The 20,649-nt window shown below is 55.1% G+C and overlaps 13 protein-coding genes across 13 annotated transcripts; 5 read left to right on the forward strand and 8 right to left on the reverse strand.

Moving 5' to 3' along the window:
- Window positions 1–355: 355 nt before the first annotated feature.
- On the forward strand, window positions 356–1,600 carry BAUCODRAFT_62029 (uncharacterized protein; the record flags this gene model as incomplete). The annotated part of the gene is made up of 2 exons (XM_007673758.1): window positions 356–946; window positions 1,019–1,600. Coding segments are annotated over 2 exons (1,173 nt in total), but the record flags the coding sequence as incomplete, so codon positions are not given.
- Window positions 1,601–1,700: 100 nt separating this feature from the next.
- Window positions 1,701–2,215, reverse strand: BAUCODRAFT_182660 (uncharacterized protein). Its single transcript, XM_007673759.1, has 2 exons — window positions 2,060–2,215; window positions 1,701–1,946 (listed from the first exon to the last, which is right to left on the reverse strand). Exons 1-2 carry the CDS (start codon window positions 2,115–2,117, stop codon window positions 1,801–1,803), a joined length of 204 nt encoding a protein of 67 aa, XP_007671949.1. The 5' UTR covers window positions 2,118–2,215; the 3' UTR covers window positions 1,701–1,800.
- A 3-nt stretch (window positions 2,216–2,218) lies between these two features.
- BAUCODRAFT_118503 (uncharacterized protein) lies at window positions 2,219–2,526 on the reverse strand (the record flags this gene model as incomplete). Its single annotated transcript, XM_007673760.1, has 2 exons — window positions 2,219–2,470; window positions 2,524–2,526. 2 exons carry the CDS (start codon window positions 2,524–2,526, stop codon window positions 2,219–2,221), a joined length of 255 nt encoding a protein of 84 aa, XP_007671950.1.
- Window positions 2,527–2,686: 160 nt separating this feature from the next.
- BAUCODRAFT_29131 (uncharacterized protein) lies at window positions 2,687–3,977 on the forward strand. Its single transcript, XM_007673761.1, has 3 exons — window positions 2,687–2,767; window positions 2,823–3,174; window positions 3,225–3,977. Exons 1-3 carry the CDS (start codon window positions 2,735–2,737, stop codon window positions 3,827–3,829), a joined length of 990 nt encoding a protein of 329 aa, XP_007671951.1. The 5' UTR covers window positions 2,687–2,734; the 3' UTR covers window positions 3,830–3,977.
- BAUCODRAFT_182526 (uncharacterized protein) lies at window positions 3,951–5,132 on the forward strand. Its single transcript, XM_007673762.1, has 2 exons — window positions 3,951–4,341; window positions 4,411–5,132. The coding sequence occupies exons 1-2, from the start codon at window positions 4,258–4,260 to the stop codon at window positions 5,056–5,058; spliced, it is 732 nt and encodes a 243-aa protein (XP_007671952.1). The 5' UTR covers window positions 3,951–4,257; the 3' UTR covers window positions 5,059–5,132.
- A 74-nt stretch (window positions 5,133–5,206) lies between these two features.
- Window positions 5,207–6,253, reverse strand: BAUCODRAFT_144388 (uncharacterized protein; the record flags this gene model as incomplete). Its single annotated transcript, XM_007673763.1, has 1 exon — window positions 5,207–6,253. The coding sequence occupies one exon, from the start codon at window positions 6,251–6,253 to the stop codon at window positions 5,207–5,209; it is 1,047 nt and encodes a 348-aa protein (XP_007671953.1).
- A 187-nt stretch (window positions 6,254–6,440) lies between these two features.
- On the forward strand, window positions 6,441–7,742 carry BAUCODRAFT_29134 (uncharacterized protein). The gene is made up of 2 exons (XM_007673764.1): window positions 6,441–6,964; window positions 7,021–7,742. Exons 1-2 carry the CDS (start codon window positions 6,653–6,655, stop codon window positions 7,642–7,644), a joined length of 936 nt encoding a protein of 311 aa, XP_007671954.1. The 5' UTR covers window positions 6,441–6,652; the 3' UTR covers window positions 7,645–7,742.
- Window positions 7,743–7,812: 70 nt separating this feature from the next.
- Window positions 7,813–8,704, reverse strand: BAUCODRAFT_118507 (glycosyltransferase family 1 protein; the record flags this gene model as incomplete). The annotated part of the gene is made up of 2 exons (XM_007673765.1): window positions 7,813–8,271; window positions 8,345–8,704. The coding sequence occupies 2 exons, from the start codon at window positions 8,702–8,704 to the stop codon at window positions 7,813–7,815; spliced, it is 819 nt and encodes a 272-aa protein (XP_007671955.1).
- Window positions 8,705–10,200: 1,496 nt separating this feature from the next.
- Window positions 10,201–10,631, forward strand: BAUCODRAFT_100257 (uncharacterized protein; the record flags this gene model as incomplete). The annotated part of the gene is made up of 3 exons (XM_007673766.1): window positions 10,201–10,258; window positions 10,320–10,418; window positions 10,474–10,631. Exons 1-3 carry the CDS (start codon window positions 10,210–10,212, stop codon window positions 10,629–10,631), a joined length of 306 nt encoding a protein of 101 aa, XP_007671956.1. The 5' UTR covers window positions 10,201–10,209.
- A 128-nt stretch (window positions 10,632–10,759) lies between these two features.
- Window positions 10,760–11,366, reverse strand: BAUCODRAFT_118509 (uncharacterized protein; the record flags this gene model as incomplete). The annotated part of the gene is made up of 3 exons (XM_007673767.1): window positions 10,760–10,993; window positions 11,043–11,114; window positions 11,187–11,366. 3 exons carry the CDS (start codon window positions 11,364–11,366, stop codon window positions 10,760–10,762), a joined length of 486 nt encoding a protein of 161 aa, XP_007671957.1.
- Window positions 11,367–11,646: 280 nt separating this feature from the next.
- On the reverse strand, window positions 11,647–13,425 carry BAUCODRAFT_60869 (glycosyltransferase family 90 protein; the record flags this gene model as incomplete). The annotated part of the gene is made up of 2 exons (XM_007673768.1): window positions 11,647–11,701; window positions 11,759–13,425. The coding sequence occupies 2 exons, from the start codon at window positions 13,423–13,425 to the stop codon at window positions 11,647–11,649; spliced, it is 1,722 nt and encodes a 573-aa protein (XP_007671958.1).
- Window positions 13,426–13,664: 239 nt separating this feature from the next.
- Window positions 13,665–13,953, reverse strand: BAUCODRAFT_29140 (uncharacterized protein). Its single transcript, XM_007673769.1, has one exon. The coding sequence runs from the start codon at window positions 13,930–13,932 to the stop codon at window positions 13,696–13,698; it is 237 nt and encodes a 78-aa protein (XP_007671959.1). The 5' UTR covers window positions 13,933–13,953; the 3' UTR covers window positions 13,665–13,695.
- A 1,221-nt stretch (window positions 13,954–15,174) lies between these two features.
- Window positions 15,175–20,102, reverse strand: BAUCODRAFT_144394 (uncharacterized protein; the record flags this gene model as incomplete). Its single annotated transcript, XM_007673770.1, has 2 exons — window positions 15,175–19,846; window positions 19,903–20,102. 2 exons carry the CDS (start codon window positions 20,100–20,102, stop codon window positions 15,175–15,177), a joined length of 4,872 nt encoding a protein of 1,623 aa, XP_007671960.1.
- Window positions 20,103–20,649: the final 547 nt, after the last annotated feature.

A 20,649-nucleotide genomic window follows, 5' to 3' on the forward strand; every position in this document is an offset into this window, starting at 1 on the left:
GTCCGGTATGCGCCGCGGAGGCACTCCTCTTCATAAGGGAGCCAACGGGCACAACTCAACTCATCTCTTCAGGTAGTGAGCGTTTACCGTTATCATTTCCGAGTATCGCAAGCCTCGAATACATCTCGAAGTACCACCGCGCACTCAATAGTGCAGACTAAGGTATCAACGCTACCGTGAACCCTTTCGCACCAGCAATATGGTATCGGATCATCCGAAGAAGGTAGCCGTGGCAAGCGAGAAGGATGGAGACTCAGGCCCGGTCAATCAGAAGCCAGTGTTGGCGCCAGAGCTGACGTTAGTGCCTCCGGCCGCTGCCCTGCTTACCGTGCCATGCTGAAACTCAGACAGACTCCGCTCAGGCCTCGCAGCAATGGGAGCAGCACTATCCTACTTCCTTACGGTAGGATTCCTGAACGCGTTCGGCATCTTCCAGCAGTACTACAAACAGACCGTCCTCAGCGACAAAACCGATTTCCAGATATCCTGGCTGGGCTCCTTCGCTTCCTTCGCCATCTTCGCCTTTGCTCCCATCGCCGGTATACTGGCCGATCGCATCGGCCCAACGCTTCCAATAGCGGTCGGGTCCGTCGCCGTCGTGCTGGCTGTCTTCATGACATCCTTGTGTAAGCAGTATTGGCAGTTCTTCCTCGCGCAAGGCGTGCTCTTCGGTTTCGGCGCCAGCTTCACGGCTGTACCTGCGTCCGGAATGGTGCCACGCTACTTCCAACGCAATCGTGGACTCGCCACGGGTATCACGATCGGTGGATCTTCCCTTGGCGGTATACTCTGGCCGGTTATATTCGACCAGCTCCTGCACAATGACAAAATCAGCTTCGAGATGTCGATGAGGATAGCAGGTTTCGTCATGCTGCCGCTATGGGTCATCTGCGTGCTCACCATCCGTCCGCCACTTAAGCAGCCCGAGAAGCTGGAAGACGGTGTAGTGTCACCGGAAGACGGCGTGGCCAAGGCCGCGGAGACACCTCTCGAGGAGGAAAAGCAGAACAAGAAGAAGGATCTCTCGGCATTGGGTAAACCACCCTTCATCCTTCTTTGCTGCGGTCTGTTCTTTGCACTTTTTGGCTTTACAACGCCACTTTATTTCACGTCAGCCTACGCCGTCAGCCTTGGCATGTCGCCGAGCCTGGCGTTCTACCTCAGCAGCATTCTGAATGGAGCCTCACTGTTCGGCCGTGTCCTGCCAGGTGTTGTAGCAGATCGGTGGGGCAAATTCAACATGCTCGCCGCTTCCGCCTTCGCTGCCGGCATCGTCGCTTTCTGCTGGACGGCCGCCACGAGTGTTGCCGGCGTTATTGTGTGGGCCATCATGTTTGGCTTTACGTCGGGAGCTATCCTGAGCTTGCAGATCGCTTGCGCAACCACCCTCGCCGACAAAGATTCAGCGGGTGCAGCAGTCGGTATAGCAATGGGCAGTACTTCGCTCGCCATGCTGTTTGGCAGCCCGATTGCCGGACAGCTCGTGGATTATGGATACCTAGCCACTGCGATGTGGTCTGGAGCGGCATTCATCGTTGGAGCAGGCTTCTTGATTGCTTCGCGCTTGTCACAAGATCGCAGTCTGGGTGCGCGGATATAGGAAGAGTTCGTGTGGCTCGTTTCGTACTGCATGCGTAGGAATAGGGGAGACACCGGGGCTAGTATGTCCATAATCGCTGGGTTCCATGGCGGACACGAGGCGTGAGGTTCTCCGTAACCACAAAGGGAAAGACATAAAGCTCCTCTCCAGAGTCTTCTTGTTCGGTTTGGCATCTACGACTAAACCAAGATCTCCGCTCGCTAATGTTTCATGCCATTCATCCAGTCACATTGCGCGCAAAGCTGACAATTCGTGCTTGTGGACGTGTGCGCCCTCCACATGCGGACCGGAACCATCGCGCTGTGAGTCAGGTGCTTGGATGGTGCTAGACTTGGCACAGTCGCAGCTATGATGAGAGTATCAGTGGCTTGTGCTCAGGCGTGATCCGATACGGGCATGCGACTGCTTGGTATGAGTCGCGGGATAGTCTCATGCAGGATGAAGCAAGCTGCCACATACACGTCCACATGCAGATCCTCCACCTGCTCTGCCCGCGATGAGGCATGTCGTCATCCATCTGTAAGTACTGCCCGTGGCATGCAGTCCTCGCTATATTTTTATCACATTCCCATTCCACGTCGTAATCTGAAGGGTCTGGGACACAATGCGGACATGCGCTCAGTCCTCCGTCTGCGGTGCTGGCCCGACCGGCAACACCATCCCCTCCATACAAGCCATCCGCGTCCGCTCCATGCACTGGCCCGTGCCAATGCTCATGTAATGCAACAGCGGTGGGTGACCCTGATAGCTCGCATAGCTGTCACGGGCGATGTTAGAGGTCCACTCGTGCTTGGTCGTGTCGGCGTGGCCCGTGCCGATATATTTGTTCTGCAGCGATTCGAGCTGTTGCTGCGTGCGGAGCTTGTCGGCCTGGGAGGGTGTTAGCGATGGAGTGAAAGAGGGTTTGATGAAGCCAGACTGACCATGTCTGTTTGTTCGTATGTTCTGTTATGATACCGTGAGGAAGCGTTTGTGCGAGCGAGAGAGCGGAAGCCATCTCAAAATGATGCGGGGGAATCGGAGAATCGTTTGACCGAAGACGCGCCTTGACGCGTTCGATAGATCGGAGCAGCCATCGAGGTGATTTATAGATGGAGGGTATTGTAAGTCGATCAGAACACGGCTCGCTTCGTGATGCCGCTCACACAAGGCCGAAAGCGACGCTCTGTAGGCTACTGCCTTTACGTGAGTCGATATAAGCATTCGCTTACAACAATGGCAGCAACCCGACGCAGACGCCGAGCATGAAGCCTCACCGGAGCCAGCAAGTCAGCGAAGACGAATGGGCGGTCATGAGCGGGATGCTGAAGGCAGCTACGGGGACGATGATGGCGCAATGCAGAGTAGTGACAGCCTAGACACGATGGTCAAGAAGTTGGTCCGGCTAGCGCTGGCTTGCGAGTACCAGCGCAAGCCCATCCGGCGGCAAGACATTTCCGAGAAAGTGCTAGGAAGCGCAGGCCGACAGTTCAAGACCGTCTTCGCCCAGGCGCAGCTGCAGTTGCGCAGTGTCTTCGGCATGGAGATGGCCGAACTGCCTGCAAGAGAGAAGGTGACGTTGGCGCAAAAGAGAGGTGAGCATCTCATAGACCGCTTTGACAGACTGTGTACTCACGTCGCCCAGCCGCGAAGTCGCAATCACAGACCTCGAAGCCGACCGTCTCCTACATCCTCATCTCCGTCCTGCCCTCCAAGTTCCATGACCCGGAAGTCCTACAACCGCCATCAGCTCCCACGGTGGCGGAGGAGAGTAAGTACGTAGCCATCTACACTCTGCTCGTCTCGCTCGTCACCCTCTCCGGCGGGTCGCTCCCAGAAGCAAAGATGAAGCGCTATCTGCGACGCGTCAACATGGAAGATACCACGTCAGTAGCCGGCTATCAGAAGACGGAGCAACTGCTCAAGCGCATGGAGAGGGAAGGCTATATCAACAAGATCCGGGAGCCAACCGGAGCTGGAGAGGAGGACATATATTGGACAGTCGGACCGCGAGGGAAAGTAGAGGTGGGTGATGAGGCGGTTCGAAGCATGGCCAGGGCGGTGTATGGTGATCTGGATGAGGAGGCGGAGAGAGACTTGGATCGTAGATTGGAGCGGAGTCTGGCGATTGGCGAGAAGGTGGTACCGAAGGAGCGGAATGCTGAGCCGAAGAAGAAGTGTGGGCGGAGGAGGAAGGATGAGCACGGCGAAGAGGAAGGAGATGCTGAGGAGGAGGAGGAGTCAGATTAGCTCAGTAGATTAGATACCATTATACATGTGTCTGCAGGGCAGCGCGTATGTTTTAGCAACGCCGAGTGGTAATGAATTCAGTTGTCATGTGTTGGCAGATGGTATTGCTTTGCAGGACTTAGCTTACTATAATAGATAAGTTCTAGACGTCTACGTGATCGACGAGCTCCACACGTGACGCCACTCCGGAGCTGTGGCCGCAGAGCTACAGCGAGCCGATGCCGAAGATGTTCTCCGACTGGATCAACTTCCACTGGTGCACTTCATTCGTCCACAGAGCGAGCAGCAAGTCGCAATCATTTGACTCCGATCAATTGCGCTCAAACGCTCCGCCGCTCCTACTCTCGTAACCGAAGCTGTCCGAATACAACCTGGGCCGCAGCCTGCGGGCTAACAGACCATCCGTACCACCCGATACACCCACCTCGATGACGGACTCCGCTGCACCCGCCGCGCCCAAGCCGAGCAGCAGCGTCAAGCTCGTGCTGCTCGGCGAGGCGGCCGTCGGAAAGGTACGCTTCTCAACCGTCGCCGTACACACCTATATCATACAGCGATCATGACTCTAACAAGCCATCCAGTCCTCCCTCGTCCTCCGCTTCGTGAACAACGAGTTCCAACCCAACAAAGAGCCCACCATCGGTGCCGCCTTCCTAACCCAAAAATGCCAGCTCCCTAACCGAACGATCAAATTCGAGATCTGGGATACCGCAGGTCAAGAACGCTTCGCCAGTCTGGCGCCGATGTACTATCGCAACGCGCAAGCCGCACTCGTCGTCTACGACGTCACTAAGGCTTCTAGTATCACGAAGGCGAAACATTGGGTCGCGGAGCTACAGCGGCAAGCTAGTCCCGGCATCGTGATCGCGTTCGTAGGCAACAAGGTTGATCTATGCGATGATGATGCGCCGGAAGGTGAAGCTGCGGAGGGTGGGGAGGCTGAGGGCGAGGAAGACGCTACGGTACGAAAAGTGAGCTTCAAGGAGGCCAAGGCTTACGCGGAGGAGGAGAACTTGCTGTTCTTCGAGACAAGCGCGAAAACGGGACATAATGTTAGTGAAGTGTTTACGGCGATTGCGAATGCAATACCCGAGACGAGTTTGAAAACGTCTAGGGGCGCAGCGACGGGTGCTGGGACGCAGGCGGCGATCAGTGCGGGCCAGGATGGCAGTAAGGTGAACTTGAATGCGAGGGGTGGTGATAAGCCGCAAGAGGGGTGTGCTTGCTGAGGTAGAGACGGAATCCATAGGAGTAGGGGTTGTGACAAGGCATGGCGTTAGGGTGTAACAGGCGAATGTTACGAGTAGACAGGTTGTGGAAAACGGTGCGCCTAGCTGGGTAGAATGAGCTGTGGCGGGGTGTTCGTTGAACACAGCATCATCTGATCTCCTCAAGATGGCCATCTGCAGCCATGGCAAGGCCCGTCCATCTGCCTCCACGCCCGCAATGCCTGTCTTGCAGCACTTCAAGCACGCTTACTACTTCTAGCTCCCGTTGCTGCATGCCACCATAAGCGGCCTTCGCATCATCTGCCGTCTTCGGAATCGTATGCAGCAGCATGTGCAGATCCATATACAGAGCGAATGACCTGCCCATTGCCGGCCGCAGCGTGCACGATGCGAAGATGCTCGGTGATTCGTCCTTGGCATTCGCGTATGCAGTGGCGCCATTGAACAGCACAGTGCAAAGGCCGTGGGCTTGGGTAAGCTGACGGAGCGAACGCATGAAGGAAGTCAGGACGGCATTGCCTTGCACAGCGTTTCTCTTCAACAACGGCAACGCGACGTGCGATATACTGTCGACTATCAGCAGTTGACGTGAGCGGACGCCTTTTACAGCTGACGTGAGCGGCTTGAGTGCAGCAAGTTCCTTCGGCGGTTCTTCGTCAAGCATTTCTTCTTCATCGTCGCTGTCTGCAACGGTGCCTCTCGGCTGGTCGACTGGGTGACTCTGAGCCTCAACTGTGGCGGAGGAAGACGTGTCGAGATCCGTTCTAACCTCTGAGATACTCTCGGTCAGGCCAACGAAGTCGAAGACCTTCATAATCTTCAGTCGCTCAAGCATTGTCATCGCCGCACTGGCATCACGCCCTTGCCCCTGCAGTGTCACGACGATCCTCTGGTGTAGTCCCCGAAGATCGAAGGACAGCGTAGTGTCAACGATGGTCGCTATATCATTGTCCCCCGCAAGCAGATGAGAGGCGATGAGACGCAAGCAGAGGTTACTTGCGCCGCAATCAGCTTCAGAGCTGATACAAGCGACGTCTCCATAGTCTAAGCCGCCATCAAGGATGGTATCCAGGCTGTGGAGTCCGAAGGCGAGTGCGTTGCCTTCCGTCGCTGTCAATGCACCATTGCTTTTAGCATCATTGAGTTTTGCGTTCCAAAGCGTCGATGCCAGGACAGCGTCTACGGCGAGCGCCATACATAGCCTACGGTTAAGGTGTCCTTCATATTTCCGTCACAATAGGAGGTTCTGAAGATTTGGTGCGGGAAAGCTTAAGGACGAGTGAGGTGATGTAGTGAAGTCTGGAAACCGATGCTTCCCCATTGGGAAGGCGTGAAGCTTCGCGACCACGAGTTCCGACTTCACCATCGCTTCGCCTCTGCCATGTCACACAAGTTCTTGTCTTCGGGGAGGCAAAGGTCGTGTAGGGTTGAAGGTTCATCCATGTAAGCTTCCTTCACCCTGACGAAGGCGAAGGCGAAGGCGGTAGGCCGCGAGCCAAGGCTGCGCCGGCCAGCTGCGATAAGACCTCACGCCTACATATCTGAGCCATGGCAAACCCTGCCATGCAAGCTTTCTTTGCCAGCCTTTGCCACGATGACGATTGTTCATAGAGTGCCGATCATTGACATCGCTGCCTACATCCAACCAACAGCCTCTGCAGCGGACAAGACTAAAGTCATCCAGGCAGTAAAGGAAGCTTGCTCTCAGTATGGCTTCCTACAGGTCAAAGGACATGGCGTCCCGCTGGAAGCACAACAGAGCGTGCTTCAATGTTGCAAGACCCTTTTTGACCTGCCACAGGACCAGAAAGATGCATTGTCGTTAAAGACCAGCCCTGCTCGGAGAGGCTACGAACGCATTGGGAGCCAGGTGCTAGATGCTAAAGCGCTCCCGGACTGCAAAGAGGTAAGCGACGGGCACCAGCCTACCCTCTATCCCTCGCACGCCCTTATCTAGCATAGGGCTACTATGTAGGCCGTGAGGTTGCGCCGGACAACGTCGGCTTCATGCGAGGACCTAATCAATGGCCGAACCTCCCAGAGCCGGTGTTCCACGAGCCGGTAACGGCGTACTGGCAACACATGCTCAGTCTAGGTCAAGCCCTGCTTGAAATGCTTGCCATCGGCCTAGGTCATGACGTATCGACTCTAAGAGACTTCACCAAGGAGCCTGTGATGAATCTCAAGCTCCTTCACTACCCTCCGCACCTCTCTAGAGACGAACGGCAATTTGGCGCAGGTGCGCATACAGATTTCGGCAGCATCACAATACTCTTGCAACAGCCTGGAAAGCATGGTCTGCAAGTCTTCTACGCGCCGACTCAAGAATGGCTCTCCGTACCTGCGCTAGAAAATGTGTTCGTCGTGAACATGGGCGACCTCATCCACAAATGGACTGACGGTGAGTATAACAGCACGCTTCACCGTGTTATCAACGCCAGCGACGGAGACCGATACAGTGTCCCATGCTTCTATCAGGGCGACTTGAACGCGACGAATCCCTTCAAGCCTGGTGCAGGTGATGAGACTGTGGAAGAGCACATCAGACGAAAGTTTGATAGCTCGTATGGACTGTCTGCCAAGTAACAATAGCCTTAGACACTCTTCGCCATTCAAGGCTAAAGAGGATTACTCATGTTGATACACCCGCAAAATCCAGAGGGGCATCAACCCAACTTCACCGCTCGACATGACGCTACTCTTTCACGCTCATAAGCTCAGCCGGCGATGATCGGAACGACACACTGGTGGGAATCATGCGTGCCCGTTCGCGATGACTCCTGTCCTGCCATTGCCGTAGAAGCTCTCGGCCTGCTTGTGGATCTCTTTCACAATGCTTCCGACGGCATCGCACTCGGCATATGCCTGCTTCAGTACCAGCGCTCTCTGCTTATATTTGGATTCACCGACCATCTTTTTGATTGCCTCCCGCACCTGCTCTGTGGTGGGGGTATGGGTGCGCAGATTGATAGCCGCGCCAGTCATTTCCGCACGAGCCGTCGTTTCCGCCTTGTCCTCGGTCAACCTACAAAGTAAAGGTAAGAGCGTCAGCGATCTTTGAGGGAGCGAGTAAAGTATATGCCCTTCATAAACGCACCCTGCGAGTACCATAGGGATACCGTTTGCAAAGGCCTGGTCAATACCACCGTATCCGCCATTTGTGATGGCAATGTCAGTGTATTTAAACAGCTCGTCGAAAGATATCCACTCCGCCTATATGGTGAAGAATAGAACCGTTAGCGAGAGCTTTGACAGCCGGAGCGCGTTACGGCCCCTGAATACCCACCCATCGAACATTGTCTGGCAGTACGTAGTTTTCAGGCTTCGAAGCGTGTACGGCGCACACCACTAAGCGCACCGGCAGATCACGGCAAGCTTCACTGGTAGGTATTATGAGCTCGCTCACGTCCATACCTGGGATGGTGCCGGAAGTAACCATTAGCAAGGGACCGTACGTTTTGCCGTCCACCACAAAGCTCCGGAACCACTCTGGAAGGGGGCTTGTGTCATTAGAGCCTAGGAAGGTTCCGACGAATTGCAGTTTCGGCCGCAGATCGCTGCGAGATGGCTCAAGCTGTGGCACGCAAAGCTGCATGTACGCATCCGGTAGCCAGCACAGATTGTCCAACGGACTCTTGCCTCGCATTTGCACGGTGCAGTTGCACTGCGCCAGGATTCGCTCGAGCGCAGCCTCGGCCGGTGCAAGCATTTGCGTGGCAGCTTCGTTGAGCTTCATACTTTGCTCCTGCCCTTGACTAGGCAAAGCCATGCCAAAGGCAGCCGTGTCCTTACTCTGGAAAAGTAAGGGCATGATACCGAGAGCAATTTGGGAACTCGCCTGGCACTTGGACAGCCCAGTAGCATGGGCATAATACCCGTGTAGGTGGCATCGCCCACGAAAACCACCTCCTTGTGCGCCAATTGCGGTCTCGTGAGTACAGACTGTAGGGTATTGTGCAGCTCTGGTATAAGATCTATAAAGATATGCTCGAGATCCCACACATATGAGAGCGGCCCTTTTGGAATGGCGATCCGTTCGGGGAACGTGTCGTTCAGCTTGTCGATGGAGAAGTCAGCTTTGCCAGACAGTGGAATGAAGTCGAGGCCACTGATCGATTCTAGATCCCGCCGGAATTGTCTGCCGGTGATGAATGTTATTGAGAAGCCCAATCTGCTCAAGCTCCGCGCGAAAGAGCGCAGAGGGCGGACGTGGCCGTAGGCTGGCATTGCGCCTATCACGATGTGTATGCCCTCAGCGCTGTCGATCATGCGTGCTTGAACACGGGAGTTCGAAGAATAATATGCTAACGAGAGCGTGAAGCTCGGGAGATAATGAAAGTGCTGTACTTGACAAAGGGAAGAAGTTGTACGTGTGCAATCGAAGTGGCTGAAGGACTGGTTATAAGCAGCTTCACGGAAGCGCTTGGGCAGTTACTCTGGCGTACTAAGCGCTGATAGCCAATCTTCCAGCTGAATACGCTGTATAGCTACTTCAGCTGTCTCCAAGTAGGCACGGATGCAACATGAGTAAGACTGGACGCCGTATCGATCCTGCCGCAGCGGGCGAATGGCGTCCTTTGTCAGGTGAAGCATATACGTATGGGATTGAGCCTACCAGACAAGGTACGAAGGATTCGCAATGCTCAGGGACCTGTTGAGCTGTTGTGGTGTGATGGTGTTCTACATGTTTGGGAGCCGTGCATCATCGTCCGTCCCATCTCCAACAGACATCCTACGTTCATGTTACCATCCACACCAGGGCAGCCTGTCGAAGTGCTGGCTGCAGGGCTGAAGCAAGCATTGTGTTGAGTGGAGCTGCTATTGTAGGTCCGTTCAATTAAAAGCAGACATGAGCGGTACTTGACGTGTTTGACGCAAACGGAAGCTACGAAGTCTCACGTGGTCGCAGTTACCTCGTCCTGAGACTGCTTAGTCGTCACGTGAGCGTGCGTTCAGCCCTGACGTCACGCAATAGTGCAACGCCGAGGCGAATCTAGAGGATGATATCGTAATCGCGAGGAATAGAATTGCATTCTGCATATACCCCCAAAGATTTGCTGCACACTCAAAATAACCCCATCCACATCGCCCACCACGAATTTCCTACGTAGCTTCTTCAGCGGTGCGCGCGCAGCCAGTCCATCCACAATCATGGCCGCAAAGACCAAGGCGCAAGACATCATCGACAACAATGCCGTTGGTATGTGCAGCGGCCTTGCCGGTAACCATCGCTGGTGCGAACACTGACCGCTTCGCTGTAGCTGTGTTCTCAAAGTCCTACTGCCCGTACTGCAAGGCAACCAAATCACTGTTGAGCGAGATGGGCGCAAAACCCTACATTATCGAGTTGGACCAAGTCGGTACGTCGTGAAGTTAAGCCTATAGAAGGGGAGCAATCTGACAGAAGTCACGCAGATGACGGCGCTGCAATCCAAGATGCGCTTGAGGAGATGACCCATCAAAGATCAGTGCCTAATATCTTCATTGACAAGAAACATATTGGAGGCAACTCAGATTTGCAGGGCAAGAAGAGCGAGCTACCAAACATGTTAAAGGCGGCCCACGCCATCTAGACTGAGGAAGACGCAATGTGTGGTGTAGGAGCTTAGGATGAGACAATTGAACACTATGAAGTAATTCTGCTTGCAGATGTGCAGGATCACTGCCAGTCAGCCGCGAACTCCACGTTGAAGCTCAGCTCTCAAGCCTTCCCTTCGGAAGCCATCTTGCGCATGGCCACGATGGAGCCGTGAACGGCCTGCTTGGCGTCCTTGATCGCCTGTTCGGCAATCTTCTTGTGCTCGTCGCTACCTTGTTCGACATCTGGATGCCGCCACTCGAAAATGTAGGTCAGCTGGTAGTCATGCTCCGTCAAGCCTGGTCCGTCAGAGACTAGGTTGGTGACAAGCGCTCCAGAGTCTGCCCAGAAGTCGATCTATTGGTTGATTAGCCCACTTCTCATGATACGGCGGACGTATACGCGCCTTTGTCGGGTAGTAGCTTTTGCAAACTTCTCTAAGCGAATGTGCAGGCTTCCCCGGAGGCTGGAAGTGCGCCTGAAGTGTTGACCATGACCGTTAGCGATGACTAAGCCAGAAGGCAAGGCTTATAGTCAAAAGTTTGCGTACTATTCTGGTAACCTCGTCCCCTTTGTCTTCAATGATGTCGGTGCCGGTGATGATCGGGACAAATCCAGAAGGATGCCTGACCTTCTGTTGGAGAGCTTGCCATATCTGATCTCGGCTGAGGACTGGCGACGTGCCAGAGGGGTTGATTGGCTCCGAATAGGCGCAGTAAATGACAACCATCTTTGCAGTTTCAGATGCGCTTCAGGGCTGAGGAACGTGTGTGAAAAGGGCAACAAGGGTTGTAAGACAGGAACGATATTTGCGATGTTGCAGGACACCGATGCGTGCAGTATGAGCAATGTAAATATAGACGAGGACACGCGAGGTGAAGTCGGCCTGATGTCATGTGGTTTCGGAGCCGAAGCAGGAACGACCGATTGCACGGGGCCGCAACCAGACGCGCCACGCCAGTGCTCGCTGTACACATCTTGAATGCTTACAAACTATGTATAAATTCTGGTCAACGTCCGGAGTAGCCTATGCTCTCACGGTTATCATCCATAATCCGGCCGTATCTGTCCGTAATCAGCTTTGAACCCGGTCATGACCGGAGCTTAGTCAATATCACTTACTCGAGCAGTAGACGAAAGAGCCAGACCTCAAAGTCTTCGTTGCGCAATACCTTGTTCGCCCAATCTTGGCTTACCTCCGCCATACGAACAGCCTGGCGCCTGCCTTCCTCTTCCGCGCTCATGTACCGCACAACCTCCAATGCTTCATCGCCTCGCAGCGAAAGCGGTACATAGTGCACCCAAGGCTTGATCCACTCTTCGTGCCACTCCCGAAACACCGCCATCTTGAACGTAAGGCTTCTGCTTTTCAAGAAGGCGTAAAAGCGGCCGGAGAAAGCGTTGCCGTCCATGTCGAGCAGAAAGCGATACTTCCACACGTCCTGCTGATCGACCGGTTTCGCAATGTGGAAATACTCCCGTTGTGCGTCGCAGTCACCCGGGTCGCATTGTCCGACGTGCGAGAAGTAAACGTCCATCAGCTGCTTGTAATCTTGCCTTGGCACCTCCTTCGCCTTCCAATCAGGTGAAGCGTCTGTACTGTCCGACTTGTCCGTGTTCTGCATGATCTTGGCACTGTCCAAAGCGTTCAGTTTCGCAACAAGTTTCTGCCGGTGCTGCCTCCTCCAACCTCCGTCGCGGCTAAAGCCGCCAGTCGTGCTGCCACGCCAAAAGAGCGAGTTGATCTTCGCTTGCCAGTCCATGTCTTTCTTCTCATCATAAGCGACTTTGCCGTACCAATACCACGGGCTCGGATAAAGAATGTCTTGGAAACTCGACATCTTACTCTGGCTGAAGATGGGAAACAGTTCGTGGATGACATTGAAAGCATTTGGCCTGTCGAAGAAACCGTGCGATGTAGCAAACGACGGCGAGTTGCAGATGTCGGTGAATGCCGTATGGTTGTGTACGAAGCCAAGCTCGCCCAACGCATAAGCTGTGAGGTTGTCCGAGGATAGATCACCCAGCGCTCTTGAAAGGCTATCCGGTGAACATGAGAGGCGGGATGGGATCCACGTCGGTTGGTGTGCAAAGACGTTGAAGCGGGTTGTCTTCACTTCGGCGAAACGCTTGTTGTTCTTGAGGTCCGCCGGCCCTGCCGAGAACGCATTCCGGGGGTTCGGTGAACCTGCCGCAATCGATGTGGTTCGGTTAATCGCCATGTCGATCAGTCGCGATAGCTGATCATGTGGTACTACCACTCTCGGCTCGTCATGGACATTGAAGGCAACGTCCATGTCTGGAAGGTAATGCACAAATTCTTCGATCATGCCCACTACGGCCTTCTGCAACCACTCTTGACCCCCCTCAACGTAAGCAGCCTTGCCGCCCCTGATCTGCAGGCCCATGAGGTTGTTGGGTCCGAAACCTAGTGCTTCTTGAACACGCGCCCGCAATGTTGCTGGTGGAAGCGCCCAAAACGGGAGGAGCGAATGATGTATGGAGTCGTACTCATCGGTCAGTTGCACACCTTTCCGTTTCGCAAACTCATACCAACGGTCGAAGTCCGGAGGCGGTGGCAAGCCATAACGGCGTTTGTACTCCAGAACTGCGGCTTCGAGCGTTTGCGACTGCACTGACAACGTAGTCAACCATGACGCCTCCGCGTTCTGAACCAATTGATCTACAGGATGGGTCCGGCTCTCGTTGTATTGCAGAGGCCCGTATTGACGGTCTGGTGGCCCGAAGGTAGGTTGGCTGAGGCTGCCTAAACCAGACGCACTGAACATAGACATCCGTGCCAAGCTGTGCCCGCGCAACGTGATAAGCGCAAGGGCTGAGAACGACGCAATGGCAACAACATTCAGGAACCTGCTAACCCGCAACTTGATCCGAGGACCAGCAGAGACTGTGGCATCTCCACCAACATAAGTGAAAGTCGCGAAGGCGCACAATGCTGCAAACCATAATCGGCCGGCGGAGAATCCAGCGATCAGCTGCGAGCACAGCGCAGCGTAAAACGGTAGAAAGCTCGTCGTAAATGCATTATGCTGTTGGGTCTAGTAGCTTGCAATGTCAGTAAACAGATCTTGTTTAAAATGGTCGCCCGCAAGGAATCGCACAAGTAGCAGCATCGGAGTGTAGTGGTTCAGCTTTCCGAGCAACAAACGGATATGCTGCTTTTCACATAATCCGTTGAGGGAACGGAGGAACAGGAGCGCTTCTTGTCTTGCGAAGGCACTCACCATGACGACTAAAGACCCGAACATGACGAAGTGGGCAAGCACTGCCCCCATGCCATATAGCGCGCTGAGGGCCACATAGCCTAGACGCGGCGTAGGACCCATCTGCGGACCCAATATGCCATTGTACGACAGGCCGCCGAAAGCGGTACCTTCCAGCAGCAGAGCCGGAACGGCTGTACCGATGGCGGCTGCCAGAGAGATATCTCGTACATTCTTGGCTGCCGCACCTCCAGAACCCCCGGACTCTTTCTGCGGCTGCTCTAGGAGAGCATTAGCTGCATAAATCACGCTGCCTCCACGACTGTCCTCGGCCGATGCTGCAGCCACCAGGCTCAGTGCCAGCGCGATAAGGGTCGCACTTGTGAGGCCGCCTGATAGCACTGCATTCGAGTACAGCGTCGTATATGTGGATGCTATACCGGCCAGTGTGAGTATGAGCAATGATACATTCATGCCATGCGTTGGTAGCAAGTGTGGCTTGTCCGTTTCGCTGGGCAACTCTGCGCCATTGTTGGGATGTGGCTTGCGAGTAAAGATGTCGGTTTCTCGTATCGTCAGGACCAGTAGAGGAAGCAGTGCCTACCGCAAGCCTCAGTCAGAGCTCAAGCATTCCGTACAATCAGGTCGTGTGACCTTAGCCCACCAGATACTCCTTGCACTCTCAGCCGCGCGCTCTTCCACTTGCGCCAGCGCAAGCAGCACACCAGCCGCCCATGCTAGCTTCTGAGGCTGGCCGCAGTCAAACAGTTGCTTTGCGCCAACCCTCAATGTAGCGACTATACAGAGCGCCGACCATGCAGTGGCGCTGATCAGTAAGGGATGCCTCACTGGCGTACCGAGGTATGAGAGAACCGATGAGGCGACGAGCGATACCGGAAGGATCAGGTGGCTTTGAGCGGCGACATCGTGCTGATAGCGGGACAGCAAAGATGGCATGAGGATGGCAGTACGCGTTTTAAGCGGAGAAGAGCATGCTTGGATTGAGTGGAGATCGACTCCCAGAGTTTCTACCATTGAGCTTGCATTCGTCAAGCCTTCGGATAAACGTCGGCTATAGTTCTATAAAAGCTTCACGACTGCACGAAGCCAGCTGCGAGCAGATGTAGCGAACCACAGAATTAGATGACTACTGTTGAATAACAGCTGTCATGATATAGTGAAACGATGAAGCGAACGCAAAGGGTCCAAAGTTGATCATTCAAGATTGTACAGCAACTTGCTACATGGTGGGTATCGTGCCTTCCTCTCCCATTACCAGACGCCCGCGCTCAAAATCAAACCATGTATACCTGCTCAGAGACTCATGTTCATGTCCGTCATGCTGTTAACAACCGGAAACATCGACTGGAAGTCGGTCATGTCTCCGGACCAGTCCCACTCGTCCTCAACCTGGTCCTTCTTAGGCTCCTCTTGCGGCTTAGCAGCGCACGCCGTATCCACCTCCTTCGAAGCATTAGACAGAGCAGGCGAGCCGCTAAGCCTCAGCTTCTGCGTCTTCATCAGTACGTCTGGAGCCAGCGTATCACCATTACCGAAAGCGTCCCATTGAAAGGCTAAGCGCAGTGCATCATTCTCCGAGACGTCGCTTGGGCGACTGCCCTCGCTGTTGCTGGGCGAAAGCTCAGGCGATGATTCGGACTCGAGCTGTATGCCCCAGTTTTCAACAGGGATCTCAGCAAAATCGCAGATCTGGAAGCCAGGAACTCCAGCCCAGTCGTCTCCGGCAAAGGCATCGTTGACCAGCTCACTGAACATGTTGTCGTCCATCTCTCTCCTCGGGACAGTGTCCAGAGCAGAGTCTCCCGCGGCAGCCGGCTGAGGAGTCTCTGGCTTGAAGCCCATCCTTTCCTCGATCACCTCACGCAACGTCTTCTCCTCCTCAGGCGCAGCAGGCTCTGCAGCTTCAGCAGTGGCTTTCGCCTTGGCTTTCGCAGCACTTGGCTGCTGTGGTGTTACAGCCTCTTGCTTAACATTCGGCGTCTGTCCTTCGCGCTTGACGGCCGGTTTGGCAGCGGGCAGTGACCTCGGCTGACTCTTCACGGGTACCTTCTGCGGCAGTGGATGCCCATCTTGGTCGACACTAAGTGCCTTCGCTGCGTTCTCCAGTAAGAACGCAAGTGGATCAGCGACTGGGGCGTGCTGGACCTCCTCGTGCTTCTTGAGTAGCTCTTCCGTCTCGAAGCCCTTGATGCTTGCCTCGCATAAGGCGTCCTTGCAACGGAATTGCCTTCCTTCGGTGTCGACTTGCTGCAACTGCACCTTCCGCGACTGCTCTGGAGATGGGACCTTTCCTGCGGTCACGATGGGACTCACCGTTGCGACAGCGCCAGGCGTACCCATTTGAGCCGCTGGCGTCGAAGCCTGGCTCTCCGGCTGTCCGGTCTTGCGCTTCTTGTTGGGTGGAAACTTCAGCTTATCTGGCGTGAGCTCGTTGCGACCTGAATCATACTTCGGCACACCATGCGGGCTTGGCGCGCCCCAGTCGAACTTCTTGTCGTCGGTCGGCGCAGGAGGCGGTCTCGATGACTTGCGAGCCTGACTATGCTGCGGTGCCGCTGACGCGACAGGAGGTGCCTGTGACTGAGCTTGCGGCTTCGAAGGTGCAGGAGTCTTCTGCGGTACCTGTGCCTGCACTGACGTCTGCACCAGGTTCGGTGCCTGTTGGCCGCCAATGCGCTGTTGTTGCTGCTGAGCCTGTGCCTTTCGATTCTCCTGCAAGCTTCGAAGCTCCCCAAAGTAAGAGTTCAAATCAGTCTCCAGCTGCTTCAATCTCTGCAAATCAAGGCTAACTTGGCCACCCAGCATATTGCCATGCTCGTCCGTGTTTTGCATGATAATCGTCCTGGCCGCCATGGCCGCACGAACACGTTCTTCGATATTGGGCAAGCCTGCGCCATGCGTTAATCCCATCGCAAAAGGCTGCGTCATTTTGCGTACAGGTCCGGCGAGCCGTTTCAATATGGATGCGACCTGCTGGAAGCTGGCGTCATCCATCTGTACCGGTGGACCCTTGGGATTGGCACGCTCGACCTCGGCCATCATGGCCTGCAGTTTCTGTATCACCTGGGCATTGCGAAGCTGCTGTTGCTGCTGCGGACCGGATGTAGGTTGCTGGGGTGGCGTAGGCTGCTGCTGTTGCTGTTGGGTGCGTGCTTGAGTCGGCGGCGGCACAGACTCATTGTTAGGCAGGCCCATCTGCGCCTTCTTGATAGCCTCGGCCTGCATGCGTTGCCGGTTTAGATTGTCAAACATCCGTTTCTTCTCCTCGGGGCCTAAAGAAGCCATATACTGCGTCTGCTGCTCCTTGGACATCGCACGCAGCATGTTAAGCGGATTACCTTGCTGCGATGGTCTCTGCTGCATGGGTGGGGCCTGTGGCGCTACACTCATCTGTGCGGCTGGCGCATTCGGATTAGGGATCTCAACCACGTCGTCGTTGTCGTTGCTTTGAGGAGGCCTCTTCCCTGACAAAGAAGCTGGCTGTTGGTTCGCCTGATGTTGTCTGACGGGCTGCTGGCCTCTTTGGTTTGGCTGATTCGCGCTGCTCGGCGCACCCTGCATCTGTGCCTGTGCCCTCATCATCTGCGCATTCTGCAATTGCGCATTACGTAGCGCCTCCTGCTGAGCTTTCATAGCCAGTTGCTGCTCGCGGCGTCTGCGGCCTAAGATATCACGGATCTGCTCATCGGTCATGCTTGACATCTGGCTAAATTTCGATCGCGCCTCTTGAATCTCTTGTGGTGAGACTAGCTGCTGTAGCTGCGGCATCTGGCCGGATGAGATTGGCTGGCCTTGATTGGGCGCCTGCATTGGCGCAGTAGGCGGTACCATCTGCGCGGGCGGAGCCTGGCCGTTGGGCATTTGCATGTTCGGCGGCCCACTTACTTGAGGTTGACCTGGCGCGCCTGATGGACCTGCCTGTTGCTGAGCGCGGCCCGCCTGTTGCTGTGCCTTCTGCTGCTGTATGCGTTGGAGTTGCTGTACAGCCATACTGATTTCCTCCGGATGCTGTTCGAACCACTGATTCTGAAGCGCTTGCACCTTCTGCATCGTTTGTGGTGGGATTACGTCCTGCTTTTGGTTGATATGGTTCTTAAGCTGCCCCCAGACACGAACATTGTCGGTCACTGCGAGTCCCAGCTGGCTAAGAACCGAGCGGGGGAAAGGTCTCAGGTCGAGAGCCTTCTGACGGAACTGAGACATCGCGTGGTTCTGCTGTTGCTGCTGCAAACGCTGCTGCATGTCACCAGAGTCCGGCATGTTCGGCGTCTGCATTTGCTGGTTTGGCGGCGGATGCGAGTTGAATTGACGGACGGGAGTGCCAGCGGGTATCATCTGCCTTGGAGCATTGTTGCCCATGTTGCTCGGCTGGCCCTGCGGATTCATGTTTGGCTGCATTCCGGGCTGTTGCTGGCTCGGCTGCTGTCCACCATTCACCACCCCAAATGGTCCCATACGACCCGCCATCTTGTGCAGAAGTTCTTGCTGCTTAGCGAGCGGCATCGAAAGGAACTGCTGTTGAAGGTCTGGTTTGGCCCACATCTGCTTGAACTGGTTGGAGTCCGTAGTCTGTTTGTTGCTTTGTAGCAATGCGAAAGTCTCCCGGCTGATCTGCGGTTGTTGAGGCTGTTGGAGCCCTTGGGTTCCGCCAGAGGTGCCCTGGTTAAGCATCTGCTGATGATGCTGGAGAAGCTGCGCCGCAGGGTTCATAGGCGTCTGCGGAGGCTGATTTGGCGGCATGCGATTCGACTGAGGTGTGTTCGGCGTACCTTGCTGTCCTGGAGGCACCATCGGCCGGTTCAACATTGACATTGCAGGACTGTTAATCTGTCCCGCCGGTCCGCCATTAAGCGCGTTCGGTGCGTTGAGACCGCCAGGCTGCCCGCGAAGCTGTTGCTGCTGTTGGAGTGCTTGCTGTCGAGCCATCATGTTCTGCTGCTGGATTCGTTGTTGCTGCATGAGAAGCTGCTGTAGCTGCGGGTTGTTGTTCTGTGGCTGGCCATTCGGATTTCCAAGCATCTGTGGATTGATTCCCTGGGGCATGTTCATGTCGGCGAGGTCAAAGCTGGTGTTGTTACTGGCGGGCACGACCTCTCCTCCCGTTTCTTGTTGCTTCAGAGCATGTGCTTGTTGGCCGATGATCGTGGAGAGGTCGATAGTAGGCGCTCCCTGCGACATAGGTTGCTGGCCGGGCACGTTCAAGTTCATCGCTTGCTGACCGTTGCTGGACTGTTGCAGCCCATTTCGGTTTTGCATTTGGATCTGCTGGTCAGCCTTCTTCTTGGCGTGTAACTCCTTCGCTTTTTGTATGTAAAAGCGATGAAGAGGGTCTTGACCGGTCGCTAAGATTTCGTTCCGCGCCTGTTCCGTCAAAGAGTTGACGAAATTGGTTCGCAGCTGTTCTTTGGTGGCCTCGTCGGTCCTTTGCATCATGGCCTGGGCCATCTGAAAGATTTCTCGCTGCATTTGCTGCATCTGCTGCGGGTTCAGGCTATTTGCATTGGCTTGCATCTGAGGCGGCCCGCCAGTATTCGACAACGCCGCAGGGTCTATACCAACGTTCTGTTGTGGTGGTGGTATTGGAGAGGGCACCATGGGCTGTTGGAGGTGCGACAGTGCATTGTTCGGTTGCTGCCCGCCAAAGTTACCGTTCATGGGTGCGCCATTCGGCATACCCATACCGGAATTTGACATGTTCATGCCCATCATATTGTTGTTGTTGGCCAGCATGTCCATGTTAGTCGTAGATGCACCGGTGACAGTACCCTGGAGTCGCAGCGCCTGAGACTGCGCCTGCGCCTGCGCGGCTCGCTTGCCTGCAATCTCAGACATCTTTTGACTCATCGCGTGGCGGTACTGTTCTTGGTTTCCGGACTCCTGCATGGTGCGTAACTCCCAACTCTGCGCAATCTTCAAAGTTTGCGCCAAGTCGACGCCTGGTTGCAACATTCGGAGCTGCGTGACACTGCACACTAACACGTTAGCCAGTAAGCATCGAGCCATTTCTACTTGTCCACTGACATTTGCATAGTGATACCGGCGCGCTGACCCATGTCGAAAGTTCGTTGCCAGCCTTGCGGCAGTGCAGCCTGCCGCTCACGGAGACTCGTAAGAATCTGGGCGTAAATCTGCTGACCGTGGTTGCCCGATTGCGGGCGTTGCATGCTGTTCATGTTCTGCGGCATCATGCCGTTCATGGGCATGAGGTTCGGTTGCTCCATTTCGCCGACGTGTGGCACAATCTCACTTTAGGAAGGTGTCTGGAGCTGGCGCTGAGGACTCTTGTGCGAAACAGGAAGCCGCTGACGAGCGTTATGCTCTATAAACTAGTGGCGTGAACAACGCTCATCTGGCCAGCCCCAAGATCGAGACGATGTTGCTTGGTTGTTGTACGTAGAGAGACGAGCTACCAGCTTTAGTATCCTCGAGGAAGAAAGTTGCGCTCGCACTGCGCGCGTGAGTGCACAAGCAGTGCTGTCACTGCAAGCTGCCGTAGAGGTTGTGCTTCTCGTGTCTCGCGTTCATAGTGGGGTTGCCACAAGTTGGTCGAGGGCGAACGCCGAAACTCTTGCGGGTTGCGGTAGCGTAGCGTCAAAGTAATGGTAAGCTTAGAGTGAAAAGTCCAAGCCGGCGAGAGAAGGTTGTTCGGGAGCTGCGAGGATGTAGCTCGGGGCGACACTGCACCGCAGAGGGTGAGGCGTGCAGGAAGATGTCCTGTGGCTGAGTTCGCGTGCTCCGGTGAGGGACTGCTTCGTTAAATTGTAGATC

This window comes from Baudoinia panamericana, assembly GCF_000338955.1.
Source record: "Baudoinia panamericana UAMH 10762 unplaced genomic scaffold BAUCOscaffold_1, whole genome shotgun sequence".
Classification (NCBI taxonomy): Eukaryota; Fungi; Ascomycota; class Dothideomycetes; order Mycosphaerellales; family Teratosphaeriaceae; genus Baudoinia; species Baudoinia panamericana.